The 25,283-nt window shown below is 45.6% G+C and overlaps 1 protein-coding gene across 1 annotated transcript in view; it reads right to left on the reverse strand.

Annotated features, from left to right (window-relative positions):
- The window catches only part of HS1BP3 (HCLS1 binding protein 3), a 56,619-nt gene that overhangs the window by 4,125 nt on the left and 27,211 nt on the right, over positions 1-25,283 (reverse strand). Inside the window, exons 5-6 of the mRNA XM_033056625.2 lie at positions 7,118-7,269; positions 6,494-6,629 (exon numbers count right to left, since the gene is read on the reverse strand). Coding sequence (XP_032912516.1) covers positions 6,494-6,629; positions 7,118-7,269 — 288 coding nt within the window. The remainder of the gene's footprint in view (positions 1-6,493; positions 6,630-7,117; positions 7,270-25,283) is intronic.

Consider the following 25,283-nt stretch of genomic DNA (forward strand, 5'->3'; position numbering starts at 1 on the left):
TACCCCCAAAAGATCCAGTCCACTAGGTTGTGGGGGTCTTTAGGGGGTGGGGGTTTGGTGTTCTGCTTTTAAGCCAAAGAAAGTCTGGAAGCTGATGATGCGATTTCCTTTTTCTGTTCTGGATTTTTTCAAGACCTTGGTTAGACAGAAGTCTCTTAGAACACAGCAGATAATATGTGGTCTTTGTCTCAAAACCTGCTTTTCAGCACTGCAGTGCCAGGCAATCTGTTTGATCCACTGCTGTTTGATCATGTGAGACACAACTGTCTTTGCAAAACTAAAGAGGTAAAATGCAAAATGCCTCAGGCAGAGATAGCAACAAGGACTTCTATTTCTTGAAAGCAAATGAATTGTTACAGTGCATAACTACCACCATATTTAACTCCAGGCCAGGAGGAAGAAGAAAAAAATCAAGCAGCTATTCTGAAACAAGATTAAAGGAAGAACCTTCCCATCCCATCTTTTTATAGACAATCAGGCACAGAATCCATGTAATTAATCATTCTTTAATTAGTCTCTTTCTTTTTCTGTAAAAGAAAAGCAGTGCCACATTGTTTAAAATTCCTGCCATATTGTTGTGCTGATTCACAGAGACTATTGGTGAAATTCTCTCTGACACAGAAAGCTATCAAAGCCTTACTGAAGAAAGGCTGTCACAAAGCCCTTCATGACTGCTGTCATGTGCACTTCCAGACAGTAAACGAGCTCTGACTTGGAGACAGATGCAGCTGCCACAAGAACATCAACATGTTTCTCTGGACTTTGTCCCTTCTCTCTGGACCAGATCTCTGGGACAGGAATGACTGTCTGCATGTACAACATGATGGGGACAGTGACCTCTGCTTGCTGGGAATGCTTTAATGAGGAGAATCTGTAATGAAAGCAAGAGACAAAGGCTCCCATAATTTGCTAAAGTATCCCAAAGGCTCATGCTTGAAGTTCAGTTGTGCAACTAACTGCAGTTCTTGCAGAACAGACTTTCATCTTTTGTTATCTTATTATCTTTATTTTGTCTGGTGTTAATTCTGAGTATGAGAGATACCTTGGTGAAGCCTTGGGGAGTGCTGTAATACCACATCTACAACTTGGGAAAAGACTTGTGCCCAAAAATAGGCAGAAGACTTCAAAGTATCTGTTGCCCATCATGTCTGCTATGGTCAGGAGAGACAGTGGGATGTCCAGCAAGGCCCAGGGAAAGATACAGGCTGGAGTTAACCCCAGGAATGCCAAGCACTGGGGGCTGTGAAGGAGATCTCTCTCCTGCTTCAGCTTTGCCCTGCAATCCATTACAGGTAAATACAAAGTGGTATTTTAACCAGGGCCAGGAAATATGTCTGGACACTGGAATGTGACAGTCAGTATTGTTTAAATGCTGCAAGAACCACTGGCATGGCTTTGATCTGGGAGAGATTAGACCTCCTCCAAAGCACTCTCCGGCACAACTCGAAGCTGGTGTGGGCCAGGGACCATTCCCTGGGGCAGCTGCACACAGTGCCCTTGTTCTGCAGCTGCAGTCCAACAGCAGGGATGCAGCCTGGTGGTGCTGCCTGGCCAAGAGCCAGAGAACAGGCTCGTTAGTGCAGGTAAGTCCCACAGGAAGCCCTCTGAGGAAGTCAGCCTGCTGATTAGGAAATGAAAAAAGCCAATTTTTCCAGTCTGAAAATGTTCAAACCTCTCTCTCCTGCTCTCTAGAAAGGTCCTCAATCACCAGCCAAAGGCACAGCTGGGGCAGGGGAGAGCAGGCAGCTTTTGCCCCTTGAACTGTCAAAAATTCAAACAGCCTGGGGTGAGATGGTTGAAATCTGGTGGTTCTCAAGCCCAGCAAAAGCATCTCTTGCTACAGTAGGACTTCACATCATCTCTGTGCATTACACTACACAACCCGTGCATGTTCCTAGGGGTGGGGCAAGGATTAATGTTTCTGGTCTAGCAAAAAACTTTTTTTTTTTGTTGGTAAGTTTACTTTATGTTTTTTCTAATGCTTGTAAGTAGCATCCCAATACATCACAGGAATGAAAAAAAAATAAATGCCTGGAAACTATCCTAGAAGAATTTGTTTTTCTATAACCTACTGCAGCCAAATCAAGGACCTTTCCCCACAGTTTGGTCATATCAAGCAAGAGAAACTGCCCTGGAGTGGTCACCAAATTTCTGACTCAGTTATTGCAGCCTTCCCTTCCACCTGTACATTGCCCAAATAAACCTCTTCCAAAAGAATCTATATATAAACCCTCTGGAGTTTCTCAAAGCTTTTTTTCTACCTATAGTGTTGTTCTCACACTCTCAGGACAGCAAGCATTACTGCTGGAGACCTGCTCCACACAACTCCTGGCTGAAGAGGCGTTACTCTCTGAATTCAGCATGCAAATGCCTGCTGAAAGGAGAACACACAAACTTTTTCTGCTTCAAGTGTGGCCAACCTTGGCAAACCTGAAGCTGACAAACCTGCTCAAGAAGCTCTGTGGACTGAACGGTGTCTGGGGTACATTTTCACAGCCTCATCCTTAGAAAGTAAAATGCTCCTGAAAGGGTTATCAGTGTAATCCTAAGAAGGAACACACCAGATCTGCCATCACAGGGCAGTAGAACTGGGATCCTGCTGCTGACACGTTTTTTCAGCGCTGGAAAAAGACAAATGTTGTGCTGACAGCTGCTTCCTTCCATCTCAGCTCCCTATTCATTATCAAAGGTGAAGATAATTAAATCTCTCCTAAAAGGCTGCTCAGGCAGCTGTGATAATTATTTCAGGCTAGGACGTGTGATAATTTATGTAATTCTGCGGGCACACAGACTGCTGCAACATTCACAGGATCAAGTCCAGCACTGGATTTCCACAAAAACCTGATCCATCGCACCAGGCAGGCATGATTGAGATTAATGAGGTAGAAGAGTGCATGCCTGCAGGGCTATGACCTCACTGGCATCATGGAGACAGGTGGGATGGGTCCTGGGACTGGAGAGCTGGAATGGAAGGATACAGGCTCTTCAGGCAGGGGACGAGAGGAGGGACTGTCACCCTCTATGCCAGTGACCAGCTGGAGTGCACAGAGCCCAACCATGAGCCTCAGATGAGGAGCCATCCAAGACGTCAGGGGTCAGGATTAAAGGGAAAGCAGGGACAGGTGACATTACAGTGGGGGTCTGCTGCAGCCCAGCAAACCAGGAAGAGTGAGTGGATAAGGTACTCCACAGACAGGAGCAGCTTCACATTCACAAACCTTGGCCCTCATGGGGGACTTCAACCACCCCATTATGTGTTGAAAGGACAGCCAGCAGGGCTTAACAATGCAGGAGGTCCCTCAAATGCATTGAGGCTGATTTGCTTCTCCAAGTGAAAAGGAGCCAACAAGGAGAGGTGCAAGGCTGGACCTCGTTCTCACCAACAAGGAAGGGCTGCTGGGGAATGTGAAGCTCAAGGGCAGCTGGGCTGCAGTGACCATGAAATGGTGGAGTTTGAGTCTTTCATGGGTGTGAAGTGGGTGCTCAGCAAACTCAGTAGCCTGGATTTCAGCAGAGCAAACTTTGGCGTCTTCAGGGATCTGTTTTGTAGAGTCCCATGGGATAAAGCCCATGAAATCTTCCATTGCACTTACAATGCAATTGGTTCTTCTCAATGCTCAGCACTTGTTAATGTAAAGTTGGTGATTCTATTTAAAACAGTAATTCTCATTTCATATGAGCAAGTATCCACAGAGAGCACAGTCTTCAGTTTGCAATGAGAACATTTATCAGATTCTCTTCTCCCTCATGTTGTGACAAGCACAGCCCACGCACATTTTGCAGACTCATTTGTCTCCTTAACAGCCTCTGCCTCATGAGTTACAGCCACTGCTGAGGATTCACTGCTGTGCTGACACTGCTGTGGTGCTACCGCTGCTACAACCATTCAGGTACCATAAAGATCTCAAAGGACCTGGCTGCTCCTGTGTTCTGCTCTGAACATTATCTTCTTCTCATCCCCCTTTGGAAGAAGGTTTTGCCCTCCTCTGCCTTAGGCAGCTCTCTTCTAACTCTGCCCATGATTCACAGTGAGTCAGACACTTCTCAGATCTACCACACACATGTGAACATTCACTGCACCAGTGAAGAACTCCCACATCTGCATTATTCAGCTACTCCACTGGAGTGCAGTGAACATGTCCAGCTTTCTGGACCTAGCACAGACCTGCTGGTGCATCACAGCTCAGGACAGTCCTAGATCTTAACAAAATGTGTCCAGGTAAACTTTCAGTATGATAGAACTGACTATGTCCAAGAGACCAAGATGTTTCCATTTCCATTTCTAGTAGCATATCCAGCTCTAGCCTGCTGAAGGAATGGGTTGTCACAGCTCCTACTCTGATCTGAGGGCTGTGGAGAGATTTCTTCAGTACCTTTTGGGTACACATACAGGACAAAGGCAAGACTTATTCTTAGGCCTGAAAATAAGCTCAAGCTCCCATGCCAGGGAGACTGCAGAGTGCAGCTTATGTTGAACATTTTCTCACCACAAAGGGTAACTGCCAGGAAAAGACTGTGATATTGTCCTGTAAGAATATCCAACAGCACTTTGGTGCAAAGGGAATGGGGGAGAGGATTCAAATGTTGCCTCATTCAAATGGTACCTCTACATTTATGAGACCTGAATTGTTCCACTGAGGCTTCCAGCTGAACAGAAAACAAAGTGCATTTTGCCCTGCCACTGGAGAAAGTTCCACTATGGGATTTCAGGTGACTGCAGTGAATTTGCATAGAGGTGAAGTGTTGCATTAGGTTAAAACAGCACTGCCACTCCTCCTCCCCTCTTGCACAGCTGCCTCTCCTTTACCCTCAACTGCCTTGCATTGAGTTCACCAGCCCTCTATGATGTGCACATAACACCATCAACTGGGCTTACCAGGGGAATATCAGAGGCACCTGAACAGGTCAACAGATCCTGACCTATCTGCCCATATCTTGCACAGCCAGGAGCTGCCTCTGGATTCCCATAATAACTTTCCTATTGGATCACTGGCATGATTTTCTGCTTCATTACATGCATTCATTTCCAACTGGATCTTGATGACTTATCAACTATTGGAAGCACTGAGACAAATCAGGAATAAATGAAAAGTACTGGAGTTTAAAAGAAATTCAATATTTTCCTATGGGTTCCCATAACCATCTAGGTGTGCTCCTGTTGCTGATGATCTCAAACTCATCTGAAAGCATGGGCTATTGGTCTCAGAGCAGACTTCAGAGACCTTTCTCTAAACATATATAATCCAAAAGACATTAACATGACAGATGGAGTTCTCCCTAGTGGATAAATATGCAAGGACTGCACTGGAACAGGCCCTTCTCCTGTAGTCATATGAACACTGTGGATGAAGTGCTGTATGCTGAGATCACTAGCAAACAAGAAAATATTGCATGCATACATGTGTTTACTCCCAGTATACCACAGCATGAAATCAGGTCATGTCCTGCCCCATCAGCTTCTATAAACATCAGGTGGGCTGTCAGGGTGTAATGCAAGATGGCAACACCCAATTTTACCTTTGTTTAAAGTAAGTGAGGTATTACTGCTGAGATAGCCAGCACTTTTCCATGCATTGAAAGCAACAGCTGCAAAATTACCTGCTTCAGGAGAGGTTTGAAACCACACACAGAGTCTCTCTCCTGGGTTTAGAACCTGCTGTGGAAATCATACATCCTAACAGGAGCTGGTTGACACAAATTAGCACTGGAAGCAGGCTGGCTTCATCACTCAGATGCCAGAGACCCAGAAGGAATGAATTTGACTCATTACTGCAGCACAGATTCCCTGTGTCTCTCCAAGCACTGGTTCCCTGCTTGATCCCTGGAGGATTATCAGTGCAGGCAAACCAGCCCTGTGAGAGAGATGCCAGGGATAAACACATTATGTGCTGATGTGTTCCAGTGCTACACTATCAAGGGAGAAGCAATATATTACACCCTCCTGCAACTCTGAGCTCCAGCCTTCCTTCCCTCTAGATTAAAAATTAAATGCAGGGTGTTAAAGAGTCCTTTATTGCTGTGGAGGTATGCACAGGATCCCTCCTGGAAGCATGCACGGAAGTCTGTGAGCCATCAGTGTGAAAATCATTCCTCCTGTGGCAGCTCCCTGAAGCTGAACTGCTCTTCATCTCTGGGCTTTGTTCCCCACTTTTCACAATGGAAGTCAGGTTCCCTGTGGACTGTTTGCAGGAAGCAGAAGTGTCATGTTGGAAAACAAGAACAAGATAGCACACCTTGGGCTTTCAAGGCTCTTCCTTTGGAGTCACAGAATAATTCCTTGCACCTCACCTTTCTCAAAGGGCCTTCCTAACTTCTTTTTAATGGGTTTGATGTCCAAGCTCCATGACACACATTACAGTTTACATGTCAATACAAGTATTGATTCACAGTTTGCATTCTGAGTATTTAAGCTTTGTCCCCAAATTAATCTCTTTCAAGATCTAAATAACATCTCAGACCACCTTCATCCCACATAGAGATTTGAGGTGAGTACCTCAGCAGTTCCTCAGTGTCCTCCTCAGGATCCCTGCTCAGCACATACTTGCTGTGCTCACAGGCAGCTCGCAGCAGCAGTGAATCACCCAGTCTCACCACCCCACCGAGGTCTGGGTCTTCAAATAACTTCAGATCTAGAAAAGGGAATCAGAAGCTGCTGTAGTTCAATCATGCTATTTAACACAATGCCTGCACTAAACTAACTAGTAAATCTGGCTAGTGGGGTTGCAATATCATGTAGACAATTCTTTTTTTTTTCCCAAAAACTTCCAGTCCACTAAGTACAGTGATATTCTGCACTCTAAGGACTTGGTAAATCTGCTTTTTCCTTGCATTCAAAAGTAGGTCACATTACTCTTGTTAGTGTGGCCTGGGTGACTGTGGGACAGCCAGCTCACACAGACCATAATATCCCAGTTCCAAATGTTTACAGAGAACAGCTACAGGAGCTGCAGGTTTCATTTGTTCTTTCTGGATGATTCTGCTCAGCTGAAGATTTGCCTGAACATTTCCAAGTCATTATTTAGCCTGTATACTATGCATCACTGTAATTTAAAGGCTCAGTTATACATATGCTTTAGATAAAACAAGCTGTGTATATACAAATATAGAACAGATTTACTTTCTTTCATCTTTTTTCTGGGATCAATCGATGAGAAATCTTTTTCTGGGCCAAAGAGTCCTTCATTTGGATCCACCTCCTCTTCAAAAATGTTTAATTTGGGCTTCTCTTCCTTGGCTGGAGGAGCAGGTGTCTTCTTTGTTTTTTTAGTTCTAAAACATAATAGAAAAGAAAGTTAGCTGCAACTTTTCATTTAAAAAGCAAGACTTAATGGCTAGAAAGTCTCACAAGCTGAAAACAGATAGTGGGAGGTTAGGAAAGGTTTAGACAAAGGTACACAGGCATCTGTTAATTGCTGGCAGGAATGGGATACTGAGCTGGAGGGACAGTTGGTCTGGCATTCTCTAGCTGGACCCATGTTGTGTATTCTTAATGCCTGACAAAGGTCCCAATGGGAACGGGAAAAGCAGAGCTAGCAATGCTATACTGTGCAAACTACTACTCAGAGAAACATTAAAGCAGTTTTACTCCCACACAGAAAGCTTAATATAAGAAAGATCAGATCCATTAACACTGTTTCAGACAGACAGAAAAAGATGGCTTGAAATACAAAGTGCAAGTTAGTCCATAGCACTGATCCCTGTGGACAGGTTTAAAAAAATCCCTCTGGCTCCATTTCCTTGCCAGTTCCTGCTGCTGTTTATGATTGCTGCATACTCCTTTCATAAAGGTATTAGACACTCCCCTCATTTGCACATGGCTTAAACAGAGTTGACTCCCTTTCCAAGAGCAGAATGAAATGCACCTGCCTCTTGTTCTCATACCCAGGACTCCCACTGCACCAGCTGAAGCTACAAGGCAGCTCTCACAATAAGGCAGCTTGAGTTATGAGGCAAACCAGATGGCACAGAGAAGAAAATTTAGAGGAAAAAAACCTTTGGGTGTAAAGTCCAATTCAAACTAGGCTGAAAGTGAAGCAGTCCCTAGTACATCATGCCCTTCCAATGTAATTGCCATATTTCAGAGATCTTCACTCTCAGCAGGCCTGGCTCTGCAATTTCTAAGGCAGCCCCTTTGAGTGCCCCTTCCAATAGAAGATCTGATCTCCTCTGCAGAGAGCAGGTCAGGTTTCAGCCTAGAGCAAACCCAATTATCAGCACTTAACATGCCACAGTCATCAAAAACTCAGAGCAAGGTCAAAAGATTACACACACATTCCAAGTACATGAAAGAGTCTTGTAAAATCCTCTTCCAATTACAGCTGCACACAAAAGCAGAGTCCAGTTACTTCCAGTTATTTTCACAAGTTTATTATCAACAAACTGGAACTCACAGATGGTTATTACCTTGCATCCATCACTTCGTGGAAAATGCAGCCTAAGAACGAGCCCCATGCAGACCTTAAATATTGATTTATTTGGAAATATACCCTATTTGATACTCTTAAGGTATCTGCAGATGTCAGCAACTACTATTTATGACAAAAATCTTCATCTTAAAGCAGAAGAAACTTTACTGAATTTATTTTTTTTTGCATTCATATTCATTAGGGATATATGCCTCAAGTAACTTCTGAATTTGAGCTACTTTTGAAAGCCCAGTTCCATGGAACTGCTTCAAACTGAAGCATTTGTAGAAGACCCTTCTTCCAAAAGCTATCAAGATCTGAAGTGCAGGCAGCTTTCACCCAGGATGCCTACACAAACTGAAATTCATTGCTTCATTAGCTGTAGTAAGGGATCTATCACTCAAATGAGCCTAAGTATTAAAGGATAAAGTAAACCAAACAACAACAAAACCAAAAAGCAGTAGCACCAAATCTTTCAGAGCTGACAAACTGATTAAAAAAATATTTAGATTGAGTAAAACCAAATAAATCTGATCTACTAGGGAAGAAACAACCTTTATTTGCACAATTCACTCCTGACAAAGTATTATTTGAGAGGTAAATGACAATATAGGTGAGGATTTGCCAACCTACAGAATGCCAGCAGTCTTTGACAAGACCCCTGGTCCATTTAGAGAGTTACAACAGCTCTCCTGGTGTATAAGAGCCCATCATGGCACAGGTAATTATATATATGTGAGGCACTACACTGCCAAGCAACAGTGAAGTTAGCAAAGAATTTACTATTAGTTAGCTCAAGTATTTGCAGTAAACAATACCAGAATAGTGGGAAACACCAAAGGAAGGGAAGAGAATCATAAAGAGCATCATACAGACCAGCATGTAACATGGAAATAATGGAACTGGAAAGTCCTGGTAACAACCTTCTGTGTAACCTGGCACTAAACCAGCCCACTGACACGGGCTCATTTTCTCTTTGGTCAGGGGACTCCACTGGCAGCTACAGGCACAGGGCCAGACCCACTGGGCCTGACTGGTACTGGCAGGAACAGGAAGAAGTTATTTTTCTGCCTTCAAGTTGTTTCCCCTCACTACCCTTCTAAAGCAGCCACTGTTGGACCGCCAAGTATTTCCATACAGGGACACTGCTGAGGTCAGTCCCTAAGTGGGAAAACAGGATTCCCACGGTTCTGTATTTAGCTGTGCCAGTCCAGACTGCACTGCTGGGCAGAGGTTAATGGATGAGAAGGAGAGTGTGAGAAGTTTCAGAGACTGTCTGAGGTTCTGCAGCTGGCCTGAGTGTGCATCTGCCTGCCCACCCATCCCCTCTCTGTGTATTGGTGCTACCTCCCCATAAGCAGGGCCCAGGGACTCTGCTGGAGCCAAGCTGATTGTGAAGCCCTGAGCTGGCAGGCAGAGGAGAAGCTGCAAGGACAGCTAATTCAATGGTCATGATGTACCAGGTTGCAGTAAACTTGTGTAGGAATGCAGAGTCTTTGGGGGAGACAGAGTGAAGGAACATTCAGTCTTCCAAAGCCTTACTGTACCCAAACCCTGCACTTCATTAGCACCTTCTTCATACATCACGCTCACAACCTTGGCATCTGACATTTTGAAACTACCAGCATCCAGCTGGCAGAAGATGACCCATGTTATTGCTATTTCTTCATTTATGAAACAACTGAACTTTTGGAATATCACTCTAGTGACCTTTAAAACTTTAACAAAAACCAAACCAGCCCTAAAGACGACTTTGTTCAGCAGAAACGATTTACCCAGCCGAGCCTACTGATGTCTACACAGAAAGCACTGGGAGAATAACTCAAATAACACTCCTGTCTCCTGCTCTGACAAAAAGAAGCCTCCTAAATGACTGTACATAAAGACTGGCCTCCTAGACATGGACCAAAATTGGATGATCAAAGGCTAGAGTATATTAATCCACCTAGTCAGGCTGCTGGAACACTCAAAAGTCCAGCTAGAGACTCCTGGCTTCCACATGATCCTCAAATCACCCATGAAAATGTCAACAAAACCCTGTATGCAGACACTTTCACACCTGACTCACTTTGTGAGTTTTGTGGGTTCTCCTGTTGCTGTTTCCTGACACAATGAAGGTCACTCATCTGACAGGTCTCACTGGCACAGCAGCAATGCACAAGAGCTTTCTGGTCAGCTGTGGAAAACAGCAACGAGGATGACTAAGGCACCAGACCTGTGTGTGACAGACATTTGTGAAACACTGGAACTGCAGATCCAATGCTGGGTGACACTGGTTTAAATCACAGTGTGTCTGCTGTGCTCTGTACAGAGAGGAGTCCCTGCCCCATGCTCAGTACTGGGTTAAAGAAGTGAGGTTTGTTTATCAAGAGCACGTGTAATCTCAGCAGAAGTTTTCAGATATTATTATTCTGAAAATATGACCATCTCTTTTTTACAGAAATAAGATTATGCTTCAGAAAAGGAGTGTTACAGTAATATTAAAAAAAGACTTATTCAGAGTATGCATACTCATATATTAGGTATCCATGGAATTTTACAAGGGAAGAGCTCATTAATATAAATGGACATCCCAACTCCCACAGATCTAAATGCAGGCTTGAACAAAAAAGCTACAGATAGAACAGCAGCAATATTAGCACATCTTCTTGAAAACCACATCTGAAAAACAAAGATTCTATACACTGGTATGTTTGTGCAGAAAACAAAATGTCATCTGCTGCTTTTTTTTTTCATTCAGCAGTGCTCATTTTCCAGAGCTGCCTGATAATAACAGACAGGACAAAGGGGGTCATTCTCAGTCACTCTGGCCAAGGGATGCTCAACAGAGAGTTGAAGCCCATCAGCTCACACAGCCTCACTCCTAAGAATTAAACCACCATGACAAATGCTGGCTGCAGGGATACTTTACCTCACACAGCAGTCTTTTTCTTGTGGATATCACGCTAATTTACAGTATTTTAAATTGCTTTGGCGTGTCCCAAAGTAAGATAATGTGCAATGGATGGAATAAATTTCCAATTAGAAATCATTTGGAGCAAGAGGATTCAGTTGCAAGGTTTGTCTGCTGCAGCTTCAAGATTAGGTCAGCCTTGGATTCTTGTTCCAGTAGAGCAACAGATGGAAAGAAATCCTGAAGGAACAGATTTTCAAGAGTTCAGCTCCCATCCAGGGATCTGCTTGTGTGGAGAGATTTTTCTGAAGAGCTCAGAACTCAACAGTACCTGCTCTACCTAAACAAAGGCAAGATGTGCTTATAATCTGTCCTCAATTTTTCTCATTATATCGTTTTCCAACATAATTTGAAAGCAGATGAGAAGACCACAGATGGACAACTTTTGTTTAGTACACAGTTCACTAGCAATAATCATCATGCAGAAACATTTCCTGAAATGTTTTCAGTGAAATAACTAATAAAACACTCAAGCACTCATAAGCCTGGCAAGGGAACTAGGGTTATAGAATAGATTGCAAAGAAGGAAAACTACCATAAAGGAACTTTCTTTATCATTTTCCTCTGATTTTCTAGACTAAACCAGTGTGTAAGACTTGCTGAAACAAGTTAAGGACAACAAAAGACAAGTTTCAAAACATAACCATGACTAAATTAAACCACCGTGGTCCAGAACAAAAGAAGCCTAACAAAGTTGTCAATTATTATGTGAAAAAGGCAAAGCTACTCACTAGCATTTTGGGTTTCGCCTGCAAAGCAGCAAAATGGTACTTTCAGGGTTACTGACAACAGTGAAATTTTTCTTATCCTAATACTCATATTAATGATGAAAATTTTCAGATATACAGTACCAGATAACACGCACTAAAGTGTTTTGGAAAAAACTGGCCTCGCATTTTCTGTACCCATAACTACTCAACAGATTTTAGAACTCCAGGGAGGTTACAGAGGGCTAAAAATGAAGCTATTTTAGAAATCAGCCAAGTTAAAAAAGTAGAACACAAGCATGGGCCAGCGAGCATTGCCTTGATGCTCAGTAAAATTACAGAAAGGCGGATTATCAGATATAATCAGTCAGTAATTAGAAGAGCATTTATTACTAAAATCTGGCCAGAATCATGCTATGATCTTTTCATGAATCTACAGCTTTGATTAATAATGGTATCTTACCCAAGGAATGACATAGCAATCCTGAAAATTCCCACCATTTTCTTCTAAAGCAGGAGCAGGACAATGGAAGTTTCTCTCCTCCAGGTCCTGCAGACAGTGAACTCACTGCACCACTGCAGGAACCTGCTTCTCTGCAGAGATCCTGAGCCATCTCTGCATTAGCTTGGACACTGAGATACCTCAAGCAACAGGGGATAAAACCACAACACTCTTTTGGTAGGACAAGGAGATGAGAATATTATGCCTGTCTATGAATTAGTCAAAGAGCTACAAGGCAATCATGATGATGGCAGCATCAGGGCTTGATGCATATGAGCTTTTACCATGCCCATAATTCTCTTTCTCTATTTGTATGTCTGGCAGGACAATTGGATTTCAAATTGATAAAAGGAGAGAAAAATTGATTTTTGCTCTGCTTCCCTCTTCTGGTGCACCTTTCATTTTCCTTATGTCCAGCCTTTTTGATTTCTGCCCAGTTCCATCCTTTTTCCCCTTTTCATCCCTCCTCCTCATCTTCCCAATTTTCTGGCCAGTATCATACATTTTCTTGCTCCACCTCCAGAATCTGCAGTGCTGCTTACCCTCCAGACAATAGGGCCTCCTTGTCATCTTCACCTCCCTTGTTCACATCATGTACCTCTCACTCTCCAGACCTCTGTTCTGGACTCTTTCTGCTTTAACCCTAAAGATTATTATCATTGGTTAAATTGCACTTTTGAAAAAGACCAGAGGAGAAACAGGAAACTTCAATGTCAAAGTGGGAAAGTGCAGATGAGAAGAGGTAAGGGGGAAAAAAAGGATAAAACTTAGCAGAGGTAACAGTAGGCAAAACAAGAGAAAGGGGACAGGTTGAAGCTGATCACAAATGATAACTAGCTATAACTGCTAGCCCCTGAAAAGAAACAATGTTTACTAGTCAATTTTCAATAAAAGGCAAAATTCATGTCAAATCTTAAATAAATGCAGAATCTTTCTGAAAAAACCAAAACTTTAGCAGGAAATAAAATGAGGGAGAACACTTTGGACCTAAAAAATTGTGCAAGACATTACTTTCAGGAATAGTTATATTTCAGGAGTTACTTCTCAGGAAACTTTCTTTTAACCCTATAAAAACTACGTTCTTAGAAAAAAAAAAATCCATCCTCTTACATTAATTAATGATTGCTGCAGGTCTGTAGCTCCAAAACTAAGAAATTCTTGAGTAAGTACTGTGTTGCATGCCTGTAAAGTGATGTCTATATGCAGTATAACTCAGCAATAAAATGTGCCACAAGAATTTCAATTTGGCCACTATAATGAAATCAACCTGACAACATCATCCCTTTATGAGATGTTCTTCACAAAACATCCTGAGAAGCTTCACAATCCAAGTTACCCAAGCTGAAACATGTGAAAAAAACTTGCTAGTAAGCATGTTTGCTGCCACACTCTCAGACTGGGAAGAAACACTTAAAAAGAAGGCCTCACAAAGAGGGAATTAAAAAGTATGCAATGTCATGCTGAGAACTCTTACATGTAGCACCTAAAACTGACAAATGCAAATAGCAACCATTTTGGAGAAGTGACTGGTTTCTTCAACACTGAAATGGTGAAACCTGCTCCCCTCCTGCCATGAACATACTACTGTAGCTTCTTGTTAGATCTATTTTCTGAAAAAGCACTGAACATGTGAATAGCTGATTCCTCATTTTCAGATGTGTTGGGCACTCACACCTCATGAAACAGCAGAGTCACAAAATGGGTTGACAGGGACATTAACATCACCCATTCCAACCCCCCTGTTGTGTACAGGGACACCTGTCATTAGATTGCTCAGAGCCCAATCCAACCTGGTCTTGCCCACTTCCAGAGACAGGGCATCCACAGCTTCTCTGGGCCAGTGTCTCACCACCTTTATTATAGTTGTATCTCATATAAACGTACCCTTTTTCAGCTTAACACTAAAAGTTTTAAAGTGTTGTCTCACTGCAGGCCTTGGCATTGTCTAATCAGCAACAGTTTGGTGCCTCCTTCCAATGACAGGCAGCCTCTGTTTGTAACCACTACCTCTACTTACAGTAATTTCACGAATACAAGCCGCACCAATTTGACCAAAATTTTGGTGGAAACCCGGAAGTGCGGCCAATATTCCGGGGCGGCTAATACATTAACAAAATTCTAAAAGCTGCCAACACGGAAGTGAGAGCCCGCGGCAGCCCCAAGCCAAGCTGGAGCCCGGCCGGCCCCGGCAGAGGTGGGAAAGCCTGGCAGAGGCGGGGCCAGCAGTGTGGGGGGCGGGCGGCAGAGCCTGAGCCAGCAGGGCGGGGCAGGGAGGGCGGCAGAGCCCGGGCCAGCAGGGCGGGGGAGCCCGGGAGAACTGGGGCTAGCAGTGCAGGGGAGCATGGCAGAAGCAGGAAGGCCGGCGGGTGGGGCTGCCTGGCAGCGGGGGAAGCCCAGCAGAATCGGGGCCAGCAGCGTGGGGGAGCCCGGCGGTGCGGGGGCCTGCAGTGCCGGCCAGGGCGAGGAAACACAGCGGCGGTGCAGACGGGAGGGGGCAGCCGGCGAGCCCAGCGGCGGCAGCAGCCCTGCCAGCCGGGCGAGCGAACGCGGCAGCGGGGCGGTGCTGACGGGAGAGGGGGGCCAGCGAGCCCGGCGGCGGCGGCAGCACCACCTGGCCAGCCCCGCCGAGCCGTGGCGCTGAGCTGGGCCACCCGGCCCCGTCGGCAACCATGAGCGGGCCGAGCCTTCCTGGCCCCGCCCCGAGCCAGTAAAGCCCGCTATGCCGCGATCCTGTTACTAATTGGCCAATTTGTGAAAGCTGCGCACGGATTCTCGCGATGAACGAAAGTGCGGCTAATATTCGGGGTGCGGCTTATCTATTGACAAAGACAGCAACATTGTCGAGGCACCGGAAGTGCGGCTTATAATCCGTGCGGCTTGTATTCGTGAAACTACTGTAATCAAGTTTTAATTTTGGGTTATTTAATCTTTACCTCTTCACAACAGAATGCAGCCCAGTGCCCTGGACTTACATTGTACTCCTCAGGAGAAGATAATTTACACTTTGCTGATGCCTCACCTGAATTCCCTTTTCACCACATCCTAAAGCAGAAGGGGTACAAGAGCCCAGACTGCAGACACTACTCTAATTTTTCTCTCTCTGTGAACAGAGAAGCTTCCAATAGGATAGAGGATGTTTGCATAAAAAACGCCTGGCCTTTCTAATCCCTGATGGTACCCTGAAGGAAGAAAACCTTTCCTTTTCTTTGCCTGGCACCTGAACAGACCAACCCCGAGCCTACAGAAAACCTCTGGCAACCTGCACATGACGTTTCAGTCTAAAACTTTGTGTGACATACCTGTCACACCACATCTAAAGGGTTTATGAAAAGCCAGATACCAAGGCAGTGATCAGATTCCAGCAGTAACTGAGCAGGATTTGCATCAGCTCGAGGGGGGATGATGGGGCTGAGCCTGGTTCCCCATTGCCTTCCCTCCCCCACATCTTGCTGTTCACCGAGGTCACTTTTTCCTCTTGGCTGTGCCATGGGTAAAACAAACCTCTCACTACAACTCAGAGATGGGACAAAGACACAGTGAGACATTGTCAGAGCTAAATGACACTGCTGTTGCAGACACACTGGCTGCTGCCTCTTCTGCTGATCATGGCAACATCTTCCACAAAAGGAGAACACTGCTTTCCTGCCTACAGGTTTCTTGTGATGATTTTTTTTTAACAGAGGAAAGATAAAATTGCTCTGGGTGAAATATTCCCTAGGCCATGGATATACCTATTGCATGAAGCAGTTCCACCTGTGGTGCTGCAGACACTGCTGGAGGTCAGACTGCAGGAACAGTCACACCAGGGAGCACCCCAGACACAATCTCTCCCTCCTAAGCAAGACACTGAGGCTCTGCAGTGGAGACTGCCTGGGGGCTGCTTTCTGCTGTAAGCATTAAAAACAGATGACGAAATTCTGCATTTTTAAAATTGGACTCCTATTTATGATTTTATTGGTAACTAGCTTGATTTCTCAGCAGAGAAGCTTTTGCAAGGTCAGTAGTTCCAGGGGCTGGGCAGTGAGCTCCAGCTGTCTGTCAGGCTGCAGGGGGGTCCAGTGGGGAAGCACCACAAACCCCTTGGGGAGCACAGTGGGGCCAGGCACTGAACCACTGGAAGTTGCTAAGTGCCAGCAAGCCACAACATGTGACTGAAAGAAGAAATGAGTACTCTTTACAAGTGCTCTGGCTTACACATGCAATCCAACTCATTGCTGATGTTATTTGGCAGCCATGACAATATTCCAAAATCTTAACAAAATTCACTACCCTCCTGCTGGCAAAAAAAAATCTCTCAGCTCAGCCCAGCCAGAGGACGCTTGCTATTCCCACAGCATTCTTCAGACCTGGCAGATAGATCATCTCAGCCTCCAGAGAGCATCTCACATCCTCAGAGGATTATGACTTGACACAGCATGAGCCTGTAGATCCACACAACTGACTCTTGCATACCCCACTCCTTGCTCCTGCTCAGCCACCTCATGATCTGCCCCTGCCCACCTTGAGATGGCTGCATTAAACACTGAAGATTCCTGTGCTGCAAAGGGTGGAGCAGGGAAAGTGCATCAGGGAACACAGACCATGGGTAGAAATGCTGGTAAACATGTCAGGCTCTCACATCAGATGACATGAGATGTCAGGCTTGTGTGGGGACAAAAAGCAGCAAACCCAGAGCTCCAACAGCCAAGGAGAGCTCTTTCCTCCAGGCTTAGCTACTGGCCACTGACAGTGTGAGCCAGGTTTAGCTACTGGTCACTCACCTATGAGCTAACTTTGGGTCCTTTGGGTCAGTCTGCTGACTCATAAATCCTAAATTCATTCAAAGAACATTACAGCTCTATGCTATGAAGAATCTTGTACCATCTAGAAAGTTGGAGAGCTGAGAAATTACCTGAGGTTTGGTAAAGGAGAATCTTTGGTTGAATACAGAGAGGGAACACAGATTGTATCACTGATCTGTGTCAGTAAGAGGGATGACTGGAAAAGTGCTGAAATGATGCTGATGAAAGCAGGGGAGTAGCAATTACAAACAACTGCACAAGGTTTTGAGCTTTTACTCCCTTGTGCTACAGTGGCTATGGAGGAAGAGTGATCAGTACAGACAGAAAACACAGACCTAAGGCACTTCAGAATTTGGATCCATACGCAGAAATGGTACAGCAGACCTTTCACACGCCACATAGCCAGGACAGAGGACAAACACCACAGAGTCAGCATGGTTGTAAACATACAGTTCATCAGATATGGTCAAAATGCTGATTTGTAGAGCTGACTTCTTCCTGTAGCCAAGTCCCTTCATGCTGCCCACCCAGCTCCTGGCCTCACTCCTGTCTCTCTTCATCTTCCTTTGCTCTTCCAAGAGGGGACATTGGTACCTGCTGTTCTGGGTTTGCATGGCAAGGCTTTGGTAGGAGGCAGGGGCTACAGGGATGGCTTCTGTGAGAAACTGCTGGAGCTTCCCATGACTGACAGTCAATGCCAGCCAGCTCCAAGAGGGACAGACTCCTCACTGGCCAAGACCAAGCCCACCAGCCACGGTGGCAGTGCCTCTGTGATAGCACAGGTAAGGGGGAAAACTATTCTGCAACTGCAGCCAGGAGAGAAAGAGAATGTGGGACAAACAGTCCTGCAGATGCCCAGGGCAGTGAAAAAGGCAGAGAAGATGGTCCACGTGCCAAAGCAAAGATTCCCCTGCAGCCCACGGGAGAGCAGAGATCCACCTGCAGCCTGTGGAGGATCCCAACCTGGATTGGGGGATGCCTGAAGGAGGCTGTGACCCTGTGGAGACCCCAGAATGGAGCAGGCTCCTGGCAGGACCTGTGGCCCATAGATAGAGGAGCCCACGCTGAAGCAGGTTTGCTGGCAGGACCTGTGACCCCAAGGGAGAAGGATGTGGGGAGAGGGAACAGCAGAGACAATGTGTGAGGAAGTGATCCCAACCCCCATTCCTCATCCCTCTGCATTGCTGGTGGGAGAAAATAGAAGTGGAGTCCAGGAAGAAGGGAGGGATGGGGGGAAGGCATTTTATAATTCAATTTTATTTCTCATTATCCTGCTTTGATGTGACTGGTAATAAATTCAGTTCATTTCCCCAAGTGGAGCCTGGTTTGGCTGTGATGGTCACTGGTGAATGATCTCCCCCTGTCCTTATCTCAACTCATAAGTCTGTCATTATAATTTCTCTCCCATGCCCAGCTGAGGAGAGCAGTGATGGAGTGGCTATGGAAAGATTTTGACACTGAATTCCACACCAGAGATGCCATAAGCACAGGAGGCAGCACACACACCTCCCTGCTGAACAAGAAGGCTGGTGCAGGACTGTATCCATACTTTAAAACACTTGGCTCTGTGGCATTCTGCAATTAATGTTTTTTCTGCATCTGTAAGTTCAAAGTGCTCAAACTTAAAAATGAAATTACATGAGGGCTGTGCTAGAGCTCTGCAAAGTCATAGCCTGACCTGGTGCTAATGACATGCTCTGGGCACAGAACAAAGGCATGTGGGGGTGTTTAAAGGAGCAAAGGGTGGTGTGATACTGCCAGAAAACTGTATATGGAGGAAAGCTTGATGTCCATGTCACCTTCTAGAAAGGGCCCTTGCAAGAGGTCCTGGGTACCAGCCCCTTCCAGGCAGAAGTGCTAAGCAGAGAGCAGAAAGGAGACAGCTGTCCTTTGCCATGTTGTCCATTTGGCTGTAGGGCTTAAGGACTACTCAGCATCTTTCATTATATCCACCAGCAGCACACAACAGCACCAGGACAGCACCCCTCCTGTGAGCAATGGTGCTGTGCTGGAAAAGCATTGGCAGAACAAGGAGTTCCTCCATGAGAGTAAGGAATTCAACAGGCTGGGTAACACCTCCAGCATCACCTCCCAAGGGCAACTAAACCAATGCTTACTGATAACAAACCACAATGTTTGGATAGCCCCAGAACACCTCAGAGCCTGTCAGAATTCACTCTCTCAGCACCTCTGCATGTCAGGGTATGCCAGCATTGTTTCTTTACACATCAGGAATGAAATGTGGTCCTGAAAACCAGAAGTTAGCTATCTGCAGCCTAAACAGGATGTCTTTGAAATGAAGAATTAAAACTAATTCTCCTGAGACTTTGCTGCACAGTTCTAGACCATGTGCTTCTCCTTCCTGTTCCAACATCCTGCATTGTGTGGCACTGCCCTCATCTCTTGGCAGCATCACTGAACAAATAAAAACAATTCCAGTGAGGTCAGGGTTTGGTATAACAGCCCTTGAGGGACAAAGTGAGGATTAACCCTCAGGAGTCTCTTGAGAACACTTTTGCTTTTTCCAATATTACAGGAACAGTTGGGGCCATGGCTCTGTCACTCATAGCCAAGAGGAGAAAGATGGATGATTCAGGAGTAAGTTTCCAGAACAAGAGTGTTACACGCAACAACAACCTATGCTGGCAGATAACCCATCACACAGATGAAAAATGAGGTGTCTGTTGCAAAGGGGCCCAGATAATGTAGCGAGTTCTTGTTAGCCATGCTGGGGTGGGGCAGGGCTCTCCTCCTGCCAGCAGTGGGGTGATTAAAGGAGGGCTCTAGGGAGCATGGCGACCCGGAGCTGGCAAACAGGGGCGTGGTACAGCAGCTTGCACAGGCAGGGCAAGCAGGCAGGACTGCAGGTTTCCTCCTGCTAGTGGGGTTTTTAGTTTGTTGTGGTTTTGTTGGTTGGTTGGTTTTGGGTTTTTTTGTTAATAATGGTTTTTACACGGTCAAAAACTGCAATGGTAAAAGTGTGTGTAGCCAAATGGAACCCTCCAAAAAGGATGTGTCTGTCCAGACCCCTCCTGTGTGGAGCGTTTGAGCTGATCAGGAGAATGATGTCCTTTCGCTTCCAGCTTAGGGAGGAAGTTGAAAGACTAAGGAGTATTTGGGAAAGTGAAAGGGAAGTAGATTGCTGAAGTTCTGCCCTTCCATCCTTGAGGGAAGCCTACCAGCAGTCAGAGGACTCCCTTGCCTCCCACTGGCAGGTAACAGGAGGACACACCTGGTGGATGAAGGGGAATGGAAATGGGTTCCTACTTGAGGAGCTAATAATAAAAATTCCTCCCAACCCCCATCACCTATCCAGGTGCACTCCAGAATAGGTGTGAGGCCCTGGATCTAGAGGGTCAGCCAGATGGTGTAGAAGAAAAAGATCTGCCCAGTGGCCCTCCCAATTATGCTCCATCTGTAGGACAGATCACCACCTCTGACATCAAAAAGAAAAGAAGGGTAGTCATGGTGGGTGACTCCCTTCTGAGGGGAACAGAGGGCCCCATATGTGACAGGATCCATTCCACAGGGAGGATTGCTGCCTCCCTGCATAAAGGATTTCACTGAGGGACTTCTTGGGCTGATTCAGCCCTCTGAATATTACCCACTGCTGATAGTCCAGGCTGGTAATGATGAGATTGAAAAGAGGAGGGTCAGGGAATTAAAAGGGACTTTAAAGGTCAAGTAGTTGATAGGGCAGGGGTGAAGGTGGTGTTCTGTTCAGTCCCTTTGGTGCAGAGAAAAACAATGGAAGGAACAGGAGAACCCACATTGTCAACAAGTGGCTCAAGGACTGGTGTCATCAGCAGAATTTTGGGTTCTTTGATCATGGGACACCTTTTATGGCACCTGGACTGATGGAACTGGATGGGCTCCATCTCTCTGTTAAGGACTGAAGGATTTTAGCTCATGAACTGGAGAACTCATTGAGGTTTGAAGGGGGAAGGGGGTGCAGCTGGGCTGTCTGGAAGCAGGCCCAAGGGTGGTAAGCCCGAGCTAGGGGTGATATCAGTAGCCCAGCTGAGGTGCATGTACACCAATGCACACAGCAGGGGTAACAAGAAGAGCTGGAGGCCATGGTGCAACAGCAGAATTATGATGTAGTTGCCATCACAAAAACACAGTGGGATAATTCACACAGCTGGAGCACTGCACAAGCTCTTCAGAAGTGACAGGAAAGGGAGCAGAGGTGGAGGGGTGGCCCTTTATATTAGGGAGGCTTTTGATGCCATGGGTATTGAAACTAATACGATGCAGATGAATGCCTGGTAAGAATTAAGGGAAAGGCCAACAAGGCTGACATCCTACTGGGATTCTGTTATCATCCACCCAACCAGGGAGGAGAAATGGACAACTTATTCTACAAGCAGCTGGAGAATGTCTCAGGATCACCAGCCCTTGCTCTTGTAGTTGACTTTAACCTACCACACATCTCTGGGAACTTCATACAGCAGAAAAGAGGCAGTCAAGGAAGTTTTTAGAGTGTGTGGAGGACAACTTTTTGTTGCAGCTGTTGGGTAAGCCCACCAGGGGAGGGACTATGTTAGATCTGTACTTTGCAAATAGAGATGGGTTGGTGGGAGATGTGGTGGTTGGAGGCTGTTTGGAGATCATGGAATGATAGAGTTTTCAATATTTGGTGAAATAAGGAGAGACATCAGTAGAACTTTCACACTGGACTTGCAGAGGGCTGACTTTGGTCTATTCAGGAGACTTATTTGGAGGGTTCCTTGGGAAGCAGCCCTTACAAACAAAGGAGTCCAGGAAAGATAGGCGTGCTTCAAAACAGAGATCTTGAGGGCACAGGAACAGACTATCCCTGTGTGCCAAAAGATGAGTCAATGAGGCAAACGTCCAGCCTGGATGGGCAACGAGGTTTCAAAGGAACTTAGGAATAAAAAGAGGATGTATCATCTTTGGAAGGAGGGTCAGGTCTCTCAGGAAATATTTAAGGGGGTTGCTAGGGCATGTAGGAAAAAAACCAGGGAGGGTAAAGCTCAGTTTGAACTTAATTTGGCAACTTTTGTAAGGATAATAAAAAATATTTTAATGGCAAATATATTAATGGCAAAAAAAAGGGTGAGGCCAACTTTTGTTCTCTACTGGATGCAGGAGGGAACTTAGTAACTGCAGACAAGGAGAAAGCAGAAGTGCTTAATGCCTTCTTTGCCTCAGTCTTTAGTGGGAAGACAGCTTGTCCTCAGGACAACTGTCCCCCATGTTATCCAGGAGCAGGCAGTCAGAGAACTGCTGAGCTGCTTGGATGTTCATAAAGCTATGGGCCCAGATGGGATCCACCCCAGGGTGATGAGGGAGCTGGCAGATGAGCTTGCAAAGCCACTCTCCATCATCTACCAGCAGTCCTGGCTCACTGGTGAGGTTCCAGATGACTGGGAGCTGGCATGAGAATGTGACACCCATTCATAAAAAGGGTGGGAAGGAGGATCCCAGCAATTATATCCTGACCTCAGTACAGGTAAGGTTATGGAGCAGTTTATAGTGAGTGCCATCACACAGCACTTAGAGGATGGCCAGGGTGTCAGACCCAGCCAGCACAGGTTTAGGAGGGGTGGATCATGTTTGACCAACCTGATCTCCTTTTATGAGCAGGTGACTGCCTGGTGGATGCAGGAAAGGCTGTGGATATTGTTTACTTGGACTTCAGCAAGGCCTTTGACACTGTCCCCCACAGCAAACTCCTGGAAAAGCTGGCAGCCTGTGGCTTGGACAGGAGCACTCTTTGCTGGGTTAAGAACTGGCTGGATGGCCGGGCCCAGAGAGTGGTGGTGAACAGTGCTGCATCCAGCTGGGAATCTGTCACCAGTGGTGTCGCTCAGGGGTCTGTGCTGGGGACAGTCCTGTTCAGTATTTTCATTGATGACTTGGATGAGGGTATTGAATCTTTCAAGGGAGAGAGCTGGAGTTGTTCGGCCTGCAGAAAAGGAAACTCAGGGGTGACCTCATCACTCTCTACAACTCTCTGAAAGGTGTTTGTGGTCAGGTGGGGTTGGTCTCTTTCTCCAGGCAGCACTGACAGAATCAGAGGACACAGTCTCAAGCTACATCAAGGGAAATATAGGTTGGATATTAGGAACGAGTTTTTTATGGAAAGAGTGATAAAGTACTAGAGTGGTCTACCTGGGGAGGTGGTGGAGTCACCATCCCTGGACATGATTAAAAAAAGACTGGATGTGGCACTTGATGCCATGGTCTAGTTGAGGCATTAGGGCATGGGCTGGGCTTGATGATCTTGAAGATCTCTTCCAACCTGCTGATTCTGTAAGATGGTTTTGAGGGCATGACACTGCATTTTGTGTTTAATGATGCCATCAAGTATGCCTCAGATACTATTACAGACAAAAAGCAAGGAAGAGAGAAGCTTAGAAGTCTTCCATTCAAGCCACTCCAATCCCTTTGTGGATCGTGACAAATAAAGAGCAGTTATTACAGAAAACTGTGGTTCAGAGAGCAGACCTCAGAAAATAAAAATCAAAATCAAGACCTTTTCCAAGCCATGTGATACACCACAGCTCACACCCACAAGGCTGGACTCTGTTACAGCCCAAAAGAGGCAGGCTGCACCTATCCAGCTGAAGGCTAGTTCCTGAGCTGTGCCATCACCCAACAGAGTGCCAGCTGAGAGGAGCCAGCAGCCAGACCCATCCTTGCTGCAAAATGCCCCTGGGAGTTTATGGCCATGGACCATCCTCAGGTGCCAGACACACTCAGTAGTGCCTGCACCTCATTACAGGGCCCCAACAGCTCCAATCCTGACTCCTAAAAATGCACATTCCTCAGGCTGCCCTGAGGGCAACAAAAGGCCAACAGCAAATAAATGTGGTGAGTGCATGGGCTGGGATAATGGTGCACAGTAACTGCCTTGTGAGTTTTTAGCAGCCTGAATTTGGCCCAAGGTAGCTACTGCTTTCCCAAACAATGCCTGGACTAAGTTTAGGGATCAGTACAAGCTTAGGGCCCTTCCTGTTTTGGACATGGCCAGCTTGCTCTAGGGAGTGGAAGGATTTAGCTGTTGGACAGAAGCTACTTTATTCAAATTGGCAAATGCAACACTACAGTTCCTGCCTGCTTTTATTTACTAGTTTAGCCACAGTCAAACCACCTACAACAGCTGTGTAATTCACTGGCATAATAAACCTTATTTCCTCTATGATTTGGACATGACTGGGCATATCAGGCAATATGGAAAGAAAGGGTCTGATTCATACCCAAAATTACAGAAGGTAGTGGAAAGCATTGTTTTTGCTTCTATGACAATGGTCATTAACAACTATCTGAATGCCACATTTCTGTACAAAGGGAAACTTTTCCCCAGGCAGATCTATAAAATCAGTTTTACTCCTTTTACTAAAGGGATAATGGAGAAATCTAACTTTTAAGTACTGTGATATGACCCAAGAAAGTGCAGAATGAAGAGCTGCTGAGTCCCAGATGAATCTGTCCTTAGGGCTGTTCCTTTTTAATTGACACTTCAGATAATTCCAGACCTGGCCAAATGCTGCAAGGGGTAGCAGTAAAAATGTGATCCCCAGGTGTGTTAATTAGTACCAGCCTATAGTTATATAGCTAAATCATGCATTTTTGGCAAAGTTTTAGAGATTGCTTTCAGAAATGGTTTTCCAAAGCTGATTCTTTGATCCTTTGAAATGAAGACAGGAAGGTCTGCAGCAGGTCCATGGGGAAGATGGAACAATGCTTTTATTAAGTCTGCTGAATTAGGAACCTGACAGCATCAGATGAAAGGAAAAACAAGTCTCCCACCTCTACTTAAACTGAGCACACATTCACCCCCCAGACAGCTTCTTCAGTGAACAGTAAAGCAATAGGGCAGCTCTGAATCCATCCCTCATTAGCAGTCTGTCTCATCTATGAGCAGTTCCCTGCATCTGTCGATTAAAGATTTCCCCTGCCCTGGTG

The sequence above is a fragment of the Catharus ustulatus genome, chromosome 3, assembly GCF_009819885.2.
Source record: "Catharus ustulatus isolate bCatUst1 chromosome 3, bCatUst1.pri.v2, whole genome shotgun sequence".
NCBI lineage: Eukaryota > Metazoa > Chordata > Aves > Passeriformes > Turdidae > Catharus > Catharus ustulatus.